Source organism: Misgurnus anguillicaudatus, chromosome 21, assembly GCF_027580225.2.
Source record: "Misgurnus anguillicaudatus chromosome 21, ASM2758022v2, whole genome shotgun sequence".
Lineage (NCBI taxonomy): Eukaryota > Metazoa > Chordata > Actinopteri > Cypriniformes > Cobitidae > Misgurnus > Misgurnus anguillicaudatus.
Window position 1 is genome coordinate 45,570,796 of NC_073357.2, and position 11,858 is coordinate 45,582,653.

Consider the following 11,858-nt stretch of genomic DNA (forward strand, 5'->3'; position numbering starts at 1 on the left):
ACTGAACAGGATGCCTGGAGCATGGTAGTTTGATGGGCAGATGATTTGCATTTCTTCCTTGTTCTCTTTTGTGAAGTAGTAAAGTATGTTTGCTGTTTGGAAGAGTGAAAATGTGGTCCATACTGACTGTCCCTCAGTGGGGGGTCTTACCCATTACAATAAGCTCTGACTGAGCATATAGACTGCCCTGGCCACTCTTGGCACACAGGGAAAACAAAATATTTGCATCACCTGGTGCTCTAAGGCATTTAATGCAGGAGGAAGTATCAGAACTCCTGCGGGAATTACTGAGGCATTCCCTTGTTAAGAGATTCCTAAGAGCAAGGTGCAATGGGTTGTAAGCAAGAGGAGGGGGTATGGGGGATAGAAAAGCACATGATAAAACATTCCGATCTGATTTTTACACATTTATTACTATAACTGATTGTTTAAAACATGTATAAAAAGCTTCACATTAGTTGTTACTAATAGATGGTACATATATTTCCAAACAAAATACTACATCTTAATACCTTGGCAGAAAAAGTTAAGCTTTACTGATAATGCTAATGTCAATATGAACTTCTATGTGTTGTTATATGAACTCATATTAAAGATGTAATAAATGAAAAAGGAATAAATCAACACTGGTAATAAAAATAATAATAAATTTGAGACATAGTGCAGTTACTGTAAAGGGATAATTCACATGAGAGATCATTTACTCACCCTCATGTTGTAAAAATCTGTATGATTTCTTTACTATGTTTAACACAAAATAAGATATTTTGGTAAATGATGGTAACCACACAGTTGATGCACCCATTGACTTCCTAGTAGGAAAAACAAATATGGAAGTCAATGGGTATAACGTTAACTGTGTGCTTACCATATGATCAAAATATCTTCTTGTGTTCAACACTTTCATATTCACTGTAAAAAATCCTTGCTGCATTAATTTTTGTTGAATCAACACAGATTCAACAAAGTCTGACTCAGAAAGTCATTTCATCATACTATTATTTATCTTGACAAGAGATGATTTGCTACAACTTAGAAAATTAAGTTGACTTTTTTTCTAAATTTTATAAGTTATAACAACTCATCTGTAGTCAAGATAAATAATAGTAAGTTAAAATGACTTGTAAATCTGAGTTGATTCAACAAATAAATGTAAGACTTTTTAAAAAACAAACGGTGCTATATAGCACTAAAAGTGGTTCTTGGCTCGTAATCATAGAGGAACCATTTTTAGTGCTATATAGCACCTATGAAGCACCTATGAAAAACCCAGTGGCGGCTCGTGACTGCTCATCCGAGGGGCGCTAATTCAAAATAAGTGTTCGGAGTGTCATGTGTGTTGCTTGAGTTTTCAAAATATGCGTTTGTTGCATCATGTAAAGCATGTGCATCACGTGTTTTGTCAAAATAAGTGCCTGCTGCACACGCGTCAAAACCGTTTATGATAAAAGAGACGCTGACGTTCACAAAATACACTCAAGACACTCCCTTAATAGTAAACTTTAATTACGCATGGTTCTACATAGGTGCTATACAGGTACTTCACCGGTGCTATATTGCACTTAAAATGGTTCCTCTATGATTATGAGCCAAGAACCACTTTTAGTGCTATTTAGCACTGTTTGTTTTTAGAGTGTAGGCTTAGAACAACATAAGGCTGAGAAAAATATTGACAGAACTATCCCTTTAACGATTATTACACAGGGCTATACAATAAAATAAAATAAGTTAAAATACTTTAAGTTAGTTCCAAAACTTTTTGTAATTTTAAACTTTTTATTAAGCTTATAAATTCAAAGAACCTAAGGATATTGCACTTGTCTCACTTGATAAATGCATTCTTTGATTAACCAATTTTACTGTATCATGTTTTTTATTGTAGCAGCACTGCGTGACCTTTAACAGATTCCTTAATTAAAAAGCTGTACAGAATAAAGTGTTTTAAGGAATGCTTAATGTCTCCGTGTTTACTTTTTAGTAGACTGGAACATGAGTGCAGGTCAGGTCACCAAGCCTCTACCATTTATGGAGACTTAATTATACAAGAGTGCCACCTGGTGGTTATATAGAACCATTTGCTAATCATTGGATTACGTTGCTTTAAAAAATCTAATAATCTTTACTTAGTGTTTTAATGACAGATATTATTACTATCATCTCTGTAAGAAATGTATATATTCCGAGCTATTTTTGTTGACAGAGTGAGATCATAAGTCCATTAAGGCCATTACTGTATACTCCTGAGAGAAGAGAGATGACTTGATATTTTCTGTACTATTAGAACGTAGGAGGAAGTTGTGTCTTGGGGCTGGTGTAGTTTAGTGAAAGAGCCATTTCTCTTCTGTACTGAATGTGCTTTGAGATCAGTGAAGAGAAACATGGGGAGGGAATGTGCTGTGCCATTCTTCCATTTATTTTATGGCTCTTCCGTTTTCTTCAGTGCGGTGGGAAAATGGGGCCTGGGGAGAGACTGGGAGAAAATGCCAATTACTTCAGGCATGCTATGAAGTACTTTGGCCTTGCTTCTGTTCCTCCATAGCAACGTATATGAATTGAATGTGTGTACGTGTGTGTTTTGCTACTGTACAAACAGTACGTCAGTGAACAAATTTCATTACTCTAATGTCACCAAGTTTAAAGACACAGATACATTTTTGCTAGTTTACAGGATTAACATATAAATTAAGAAAAAATTTAATATTTTCCCTGAACAAATGTCCAGCAGTGTGTTAAGATAATACAATTACATCATGCACCTAAAGCTCTAAGATGATGCCCAAACCCCTGATTAAAGAAAAAAAGTCATTCTTCATATAGTAAATGGAAAATGGAAGAATAATAGTTTTTGATTAGCATTACACATGTTAAAATTTAGAAGTAAAAGAGTTATTTTTAATAAACCTTGCAGCAAAACTGCAGCTGAAAATGACTGATCACTATCCACTTTCAGTGTATAAAAAAGAGCAGTTTTCAGAATTTTTCATAAGGGAAAAGGTTATTGACTGAAACACTATGAGGGTGGGTGGATGATGAAAGATGTGATTGTGTCCATGAATCCATGTTTTGCCACACAGTTTTAGACAAACAGCTCTTGACCTCCAAAAAAATAAATAAAAAACACATTTTAGAGATATTTATTTTTCAAGGTTGCATTTAAAATCTATTTGGTTCAAAAACCTGAGTGGGCACTTAATTTCTATAGCCGGAGTCTGATAAACAGAGCTATTAAATATCAGGTCCACATTTACGCCCACCTTCCTGTTCTGCATCTCCCACACCTGTTTGATAGATGGTGCATGGTGATCTGTCTCAAACTTTGCACACTTTCACCAACTTGTCATTATTATAAATGTGGTCTATTTGGTTCCATCAGTGCTAGAGCACAAGGAATAGAAAGCTTCTTCTGTGGATGCTGGGTACATTATTTTTGTTCCACAGTGAGGAAAATGGGTTAATATTTTAACTATATATGACAACCTCCTACAGGGAATGGCTTTCATTTTTGTTGCAATTGGAAAAAATGTCACCTGCAACCTGCGCCATATATCACTGTTGAAAAAAAGCCATGGCGGTAAGGAAACTTCAAACTTTAATTTGAATAAAAAAATAAGACCCTGTCTCAAAGGCCATTAAATAATACTTAATCTTGCTACATATTCAGATTTCAGTAATAATGTTTTAAGCTTTTCAACTTTGAAAATTCCTTGTGTTAATCAAATAGAGCACCAAAGAGCACCATTCTTTGTTGCAGTTGGATTATATGCAACACCAGGAGATGCACATGCAGTATTGTTAAAATATATAGCCTGAATGCACTACAAGTCATATTAAAGTGCCTGCTAAATGTACAAGTAAATGTTTTAGTACATGTACATGTTTTAGTACAATAGACCTCTATACATAATATATGATCTGCAAAGTGTAAAAGCAAACACATTTAACTCAAGTTGTGATGTGTTACTGGTATAAAAAATGATTTATTAGACAGCTGCACCGGTTCATCTGATCTAAACCTTCTCCTATGCTTAAAGGATTATCTGGAAAAATCCAGATAATTTACTCACCACCATGTCATCCAAAATGTTGATGTCATTCTTTGTTCAGTCGAGAATAAACATTTTTTTTTTTGAGGAAAATATTCCAGAATTTTTCTCAATTTAATGGACTTTAATGGACCCCAACACTTAACAGTTTCAATGCATTTTAAAATTGCAGTTTCAAAGGACTCTTAACAATCTCAAACGAGGCATAAGGGTCTTATTTAGCGAAACGATTGTCATTTTTTGCAATAAAAATAAAAATATGCACTTTTAAACCACAACTTCTCATCTTCCTCCGGTCCTGTGACACGCCAGCGCGACCTCACATAATACGTCATCACGTCAAGAGGTCACGGATGACGTTACGAAACTACGCTCCAGTGTTTACAAGTGTGGAGAAAGAAGACCATTCCGACGTTGTTGTATGTCGAATGATACTAATTAATGTCTTTGTGTCAGTTTATTGTTTAAAATTGTCTGCAAATGTGCGTTTTATATATGTAACACGTGACCTTTCGACGGCATCACGCAATTACGTGAGGTCGCGCTGGCGCGGCACACGGCCGGGGGTGGAGGAGAGGTTGTGGTTTAGGGGTGCATATTTTTTATTTTTCTTGCCAAAAATGACAATCGTTTCGCTAGATAAGACCCTTATGCCTCGTCTGGGATCCCTTAGAATCCTTTGAAACTGCAATTTTAAACTGCATTAAAACTGTTAAGTATTGGGGTCCATTAAAATGAGAAAAATCCAGGAATGCTTTCCTCAAAAAACATAATTTCTTCTCGACTGAACAAAGAAAGACATCAACATTTTGGATGACATGGACTAATCCTTTATCTTTTGATCTCTGCAGTTATTTTCAGTTAATCCTTTGATATACAGTATATATTATGACTCCTAATACCAACATGACACATACGAAGGTAAATGAAGGCGTCTGTTCAAGAAATGTATGTAAAAGGCTATGCTCTATGTTGGTGATCCCGATCCCTCAAGAGCTTAAACATGGTGATGAAAGCTGCAAATGCCTTTGAAACCAAACCCTCCTTAACACAGACTATGAAAGGACAAAGAGTGTCTGGGGGAAACGTAGAAAACCACACATCTGCCAGATACCAGTGTTTACTTACTCTCTCACCTATTACCACAGAATGGTTATTTCTTTGACTCAAAAGCAAGAAGTTAGATTTTAAATGCGAATTGTTGCCACTTTTGGTTTGGCGCACAAGTCATGATTTTATTAATGCATGCTATAATGTTTAGTGACAGCCCTTCCAGCCCGCATCACATCTGATTTATGGGATAAGCTGGAAGCAGAGATAATTGGCAGATTTGATAATATACTGTAAATGAAAGATTTCCATATCCTGCAAACGATATGCTTATTTTATTCAGCCACTAAATATAAAATAAAATGTTTTGAAAGGAGGAACTGATAATAAATTAAAATCATGGAGATCAGATATGTGATTAAACAATCTAAAAGAATGCTTTCAGGAATTTTTCTCTTCATCTAATACTGTTTATTGGTAAAAATAGTGAATATACTATGCATATGACAAGAAAGCATTAATTTATTAGTATTTACAGTAGGCAATTACAGTAAGTCTATTCAACCACTGCTAGTTTCCCATATAAACTCCATTTGTAGATTTAACAATGGTGATTTTGATGTGCACTTGCCTTGATACTGTACATTTTGATCAACACCACATAATGGCCGACATATCAAATGAACAAGGAAATAGAGAAGATAATATTATTCACTTTTTAATTACTTTCCACTATGTTATCTTTACACCAAGATATGGGGTCATATTTTAATATACAAACTAAATATTTTTGCTGTATACAGTAGCCTATAAAATCACATGAGAAGGACATGATAACAAAGAAACACAATGCGAGCTCACAAATGATATCTACGTGATGTCGGTGCATTGTTTAATATGTTTGTGTACTACATTAATCCGGTTCAGCAGTGTAAGCGAGTGCCCTTCAGACAGCGAGCCCAGTTCGCGCGCAAACGGTTCTCTCGTGCGGTACAGTTCAAAGAGCAACTTTGCGGCATTCCCGGAGCGCTTCATCTCAGCTATGCGTCGCGCTGTACTTCTCCTAAATATACACGACGAACTCAACAGTATTTTGTGGTAACTTTCCCACAGGTCGAGCACTCTGTACCCGTGAATAAGCCCTGCCTCGTTGTCAATGAAAACCAAATCTCCGTTCAGAGTCTTCAGGAGGTTATTAGTGGTCCTCTCCATTACGCGCGCGTCCCACTGGAGGCTGAAAATGTGACTTACAATACGGTCGAAGTTGGCTGTTAAATAATCAAATAAAATCATATCAGTCCATTGCATTAGTTCTACAAGATTTGGTATTGTCATATTTGATACACTCTCGGGGGTGAGTTGTATTCCTTGTGGTTTTCGTAAAGGTAACGGAATAAACACTCCAGTAACGTTCGGTATGAACTTCGTGAGAGACACAATTGCATTTGGAGACCATTTCAGCGCCACGATGTTTTCTCTAACACTTGCCCACTGCTCACCGGGTATGCTTAATTTGGAGAGAGCCAACGGCGGAAGATTGGAAATTCCAAGTAATGTCGCCAGATAATACGACAGAGTTTCGCCCAGAACTTGATCCGGGTCGATGCCGTATCGCACGCACGCTCTGGTACCATCAGCGAACGTGGCCAGACGGTTGGTGGGTCTGCCGCAACCCGCTTCAAGTAAAACTACCCGCGCGTCCCGAACCTGCGCTCTCCAGTTCCTCTGATGCTCCTCATTGAAAACAGTAGTGGAAAGACGGTCCAGCCATGCACTCCAGAATACTCGGTGTTCAGTAACGTTATCCAGTTTCTTTGGAGAGGAAAGATTTAAACTTTTTTCATCGCGCAACCCCGCACTCATTGGCGTGTGCTTTTGGTTATCTGCACTCGAAAATAAAATTTCAGGAACTCCAGGCTGTTCAGTGGGTTGTTGGACATAAAACAATGATACATCCAACTTTATATGCCCTATAAAGGTAAATAATCCAAGACATATACATAACGACGCGCACAATTTTACCTTGCTCATGATTTCAAAACGCATTTTAGTCCGTTTCGCTCGCTGGCCATCGCTTTCCATTTGCAACTTTTGAATTTATTATCGTTTGGATATAATCATAATTGTTGCTGATTATGGTAAAATGCTCCTCTTCTGGACTGCGTCTCCTGCCTCTCATCCTCAACACTTTCTGTGTTCACTACAGCTACAGTTGCGTAGATGCAAGTCATGTGACCGAATCATGAGACTTGTCAAATGCCCTTTCTAATTTACCAGAGGAAATAGCAAAGAGCGGAGTGATGTTAAATATTTGCACCAACGTCTTTAACTCTTCTTGTGTGTTTTTCGTATAATATTTCCAAATTTCCGTGACACAAATGCATTCATTTAAAAAAAGTACAAATATTTCTGAAATGGATGTCAAGTACAAAGGTTGCTGTTGTTGCAAGCTCATGTGGTAATGTGATAATGAAATTAATACATACTATTTAGTCTTGTCCTATATAGTTAAGACCTCATGAAAATAAAATTTGGTTGTTTAGTGACTTTTAGTTTGTCAGTTGAGACTTTCTTCAAACGTATACTATATGCTCATTAAATGCATATTGATGACCTCCCTACCACAGAAATAGCCTATGCTATTTAAATCTACCATCTTCTCATCTCAACTTCATGTTTTAAAGCAACACTAAAGAATTTTTGCTCTTTGCTCCGCCTACAGGTTGGAAGTGGAATTGTCCATTACCACTGTCGTAAATAATTTAGCCTACTGCAGCAAAGCTGGCTCTGATTGGATTATAGGTCTGCCGTAAAACAATTTTTTATAGTTTTCACTAGAACTACAGGACCGCGACCCGACGGTTGAAAACTTCTTTAGTGCGGTTTTGGCCGACAAAGGGCTGCAAAGCGAATGTGAAAGTGCTATTCACCCTGTTTCGAGTGGATGAACGACTGAAACTTTTTTGGAAACGTTATTTTAAGGTCTTAAAAAAATCTTTAGTGTTGCTTTAATATACATTTACGTTAAAATTACGTACAAAATTGCACTTCCATATAAAGTTATTGTAGGTAATCACACTGACAAGGACCGCGTTTCAGGCGTCAAAATCATGTCTACCACGCCCAGTTTGCCGCTTGGACATTTTGAATACATTCGCGCGTCTAGAGCGAAGTAGACACGTGGAAAAAGCAACATTTGACGCGTGTCAGAGGCGAAATCCGCTTCTTGTGGGAGGGGCAAGTGCTATGCTGTCTGTTTGCAAGATGGCTGATGATGATTGTTCATTCATCGAGAGAGTTACCGGTTTGTATTTGGTCACCTTACTATAAGGGTAAAATAAACGGCGCGGGTCGATAAACGTCACGTGACTCAAAATTGAAATGTGTATTTACAACTTACCAGGTTGCCCAATGTCCTCACTGACACTCTTCCAAGCGATGTCCTTTTTATTACTGTCTCTATAGAAGTAAGAACTTGTGTCGCATAGCTCCACGTGACTGCTCGTGGACAATATCAAGCATTCCTTCATGCTGAATGAGTGACTCCAGGTCGGGCTGACGCTACAGCAGCAAGCAGGGTCCTGATTGGTTAACGCGGCGCGAAAATCCATCAAAGTTCAAAATTTTTAACTCGGGGGTCAGCCGCAAATTCGCGTCAAATGCAAAATGCACAAAAAGCACCATTCACGCATACCGGACCAGACACTCAATTCGCACCATTCGCGTGAACTAGACGCGCGAATTAGGCGGAATTGCGTCTACCCCGCCGCACTAAACGCCTTATCCGCGCCCCGAGACCTCCAGACGTGTGTCGACGCGTCTTCACATTGACTTAACATTGAAATCACTCGCGCTTGACGCCTCTACCACAGCTGGTGTAAACGCAGCATTACTCCCATGTAACAGTCTTTAAATATGGAAAACATGGAAGTGTTTGGTGGCTTCTAAATTCATCCCTGTTTGGATCCTAAGGAATGAATGGGGCTAGGCTAAATGCTAACAGTCACGATGCACTGTACAAAGATTAAGTGCATGCATAAAAAATACAATAGGTATGTATTAATTTGTCTAAGCTGAGGTAAGAACATAGTAAAATATTGAAAAAGGGTGGTGTTTTGCTTTAATGCACTGCAGACATACAGCTGGCCAGCTCATGTTCCCAAAATGTCTGGCATTGAACATGAAAAACTGCAGGTGTTGTGTCTAAATCCTCCCCCAGCAACCATTCTGTCACTCATCACTTCAACGGTCCCTTAATGATTTTTTGAGCTCCGCACCTGCTGAGAAGACCAGCATATGTTGTGCTGTGAACACTGTGATCTGTGAAATTAGGCTGTTAGCGTTGTGGAACCAAGCTGAATGGTGAGGTTGGCTGGGAGATCTGTTGGCTCGAGAAGGTTTCCTAGGTTAAGTCGCATTTGGTGTTCTTTCATTCTAGCTTTTATTCAAAGTCAACATTTGTTTGTGTAGATTCAGTGTATCATTTACACAGCAAATGTACAGTTGCAAAAGTAATAGTCTAAATAATTAGGTTTTGCTGTATGAAGAGTGACGCAATGATCCTGAAACCCCAGTGATCGTCTCTAGATGGATACTGCTGCCCTTCAAAGAACCTTGAAGGATCTGAAGCGTAGTTCCCATGATGCCCATTACAGAGAGTATAGACAGAAGGTTCTGGTGACTCACCGCTGAAGGCAGCAGACAGGTTAGGCAGAATGAGGACGGCTAATCCAGAGGCAGCGCTCGCCAGCTGCGGGGATTCAGTGACGAAAATCAGTACAGCCTCTGTGGGCGCTTTTGAAGCCAGACTGTTTGTCATCCAGCAGGTTCGTCTGTAATAGAAAAGATCTGATAAATAACTGCTTCAAGTTCTTTCAGAAAACCAATAAAAATACACTGTAAAAATTTACTGTAAAAGTTTTTTCTCTTCAGACTGCAGTTAACCAGTTTGTATTTGAGCGGAGAATACCTCGTTCAGTTGTCCTTGGACCAAATGTTTTGGTGTTTTGCTGTGATCACATATGCGTAAACAAACCAAAACAATGGAGAAAACACATAAGGTACCAAAACAAATGCTCAGGTGTGAAAACGTATCATAATGAAGATGGAAATAAAAGTACATGAAGGTGGTTTTATGTAATTTTGGCAATCAATATGGAAAATATGCTTTACTTTGTAAATGCAATTAACCTTTGTTTGCATTCCCTTTGGTTATATAAACAAATCGTTCTTCCCTAGATGCAACTCCCTTGTTGTTAGCTCCTTAGACAAAATGTTAAATACTCTTAAATTTTGCTTTGGATAAAAGCGTCTGCTAAATGAATAAATGTAAAATTAAGAACAGTGTGATAGATGGGACAGTAATAAATGATCAAAGAAAAAATATAGTCAATGAACACCATACAAAGTGTGCCAAAGTAATGAAGTTTCAGTTTAGATCAGCCATCATGGTCCATTGTAAAAGCGTGTTTTTGGGACCATGGTCCAGAATGGCCATGAATGTTTTAGAGCAAAGCCCTTTCCCCTTCAGACTGCCCTCAAGCGCACAAATATGCTAAACAGTAAACACCATCATCAGCCGTGCTGCTGCTATTAATCAGTAGTTGACTAGTTCAAAAACAACCCGAGGCAGTTTAGGTTTTCACTACATTATTACAGTCCCCAGCTGTCATATTTCAAGTATAAATTTAGACTGTGACTGATGGGGAACTGTATAAACTGTAGCTGTCCATGAACAGATATAATATGTTTTTGGTAACAAAATTTTACCTTAAATAGGTTCCTGTTTCTAATAATATAGTTTTTTGCATTAGAAACGTATTTGCACATACACAAGGTTTTAAGCGCATTGTTAAGATTGGGAGGACAAATTAATCAACAAGAATCTACCTCCTAAATGTGGTTTTGGCTCTATTCTCACATCATTCTTTTCTACTGCACTGTTTCTAGTGTTGATGCTTTACATTTACATTTATGCACTGGACAGACTCTTTTATGCAAATCTCCTTTCAGTGCATTCTTTCGAATTTTAATTAGTATGTGTGTTCCCTGAGAATCTAACCATGATCTTGGCAATGCTGATGCAATGTGCTACCATTTGAGCTACTAGGATTTCTTTTTAATCTACAATCATCAACAAGCATGCCCTTTAAAAAAGATTTGTTGGTTCAACTTAAATATCAATTTGTTGGTCAACTAATATTCTTAAGTAGCCTGGCTAACACCAGACCAGTCTCATAGAGCATGAGACGTCGTCTGGGAACCCTATGCTAATTTTCTCGTATTTGAGGCGTGGTTTACGAATGCTTTAATTATACCAGATGACGTATGTAGAGCGACATCAATTCAAACGTAAATGACTTTTATCGGTACGTGTGAACACAGCTGAAAGCTATGCAACTAAACCGGTAGCTGTATATTGTATTGAAAAGCAACACATTTTAGTGGCACTGTGACATTCACAGTACAGGCATAATGACAATATGAAATTATTAAATACCACTTACCATTTATAAGTTAATTGTACTTCATCGACGACGATGCCTAGTAGGTTGGTCCTATAAAACTCTGTAGCTTTCATGTCTTGCCATATCCAAACATCATTCTTGGATATTAAATTGTTTAACTCCAAAAGTTGCTCTTTTTAAAATAAACTTGCATTCAAAACTAGTACGAACACTGTCTAAGGCTGCATTGAAAAGTAACTTCGCGTCTGTTGCCGTGTTATAACAAATAACAAAACTGCTTCGGTGTGTCGCATAGACG

General features: G+C 37.9%; 1 protein-coding gene across 1 annotated transcript; it reads right to left on the reverse strand.

Moving 5' to 3' along the window:
- Window positions 1-5,795: 5,795 nt before the first annotated feature.
- On the reverse strand, window positions 5,796-7,293 carry fjx1 (four-jointed box kinase 1). The gene has a single exon (XM_055209262.2). The coding sequence runs from the start codon at window positions 7,173-7,175 to the stop codon at window positions 5,964-5,966; it is 1,212 nt and encodes a 403-aa protein (XP_055065237.2). The 5' UTR covers window positions 7,176-7,293; the 3' UTR covers window positions 5,796-5,963.
- Window positions 7,294-11,858: the final 4,565 nt, after the last annotated feature.

Excerpts from the sequence above, each read along its gene's own strand:
- fjx1 (XM_055209262.2), bottom strand. The coding sequence starts at position 7,175 with ATGGAAAGCGATGGCCAGCGAGCGAAACGGACTAAAATGCGTTTTGAA.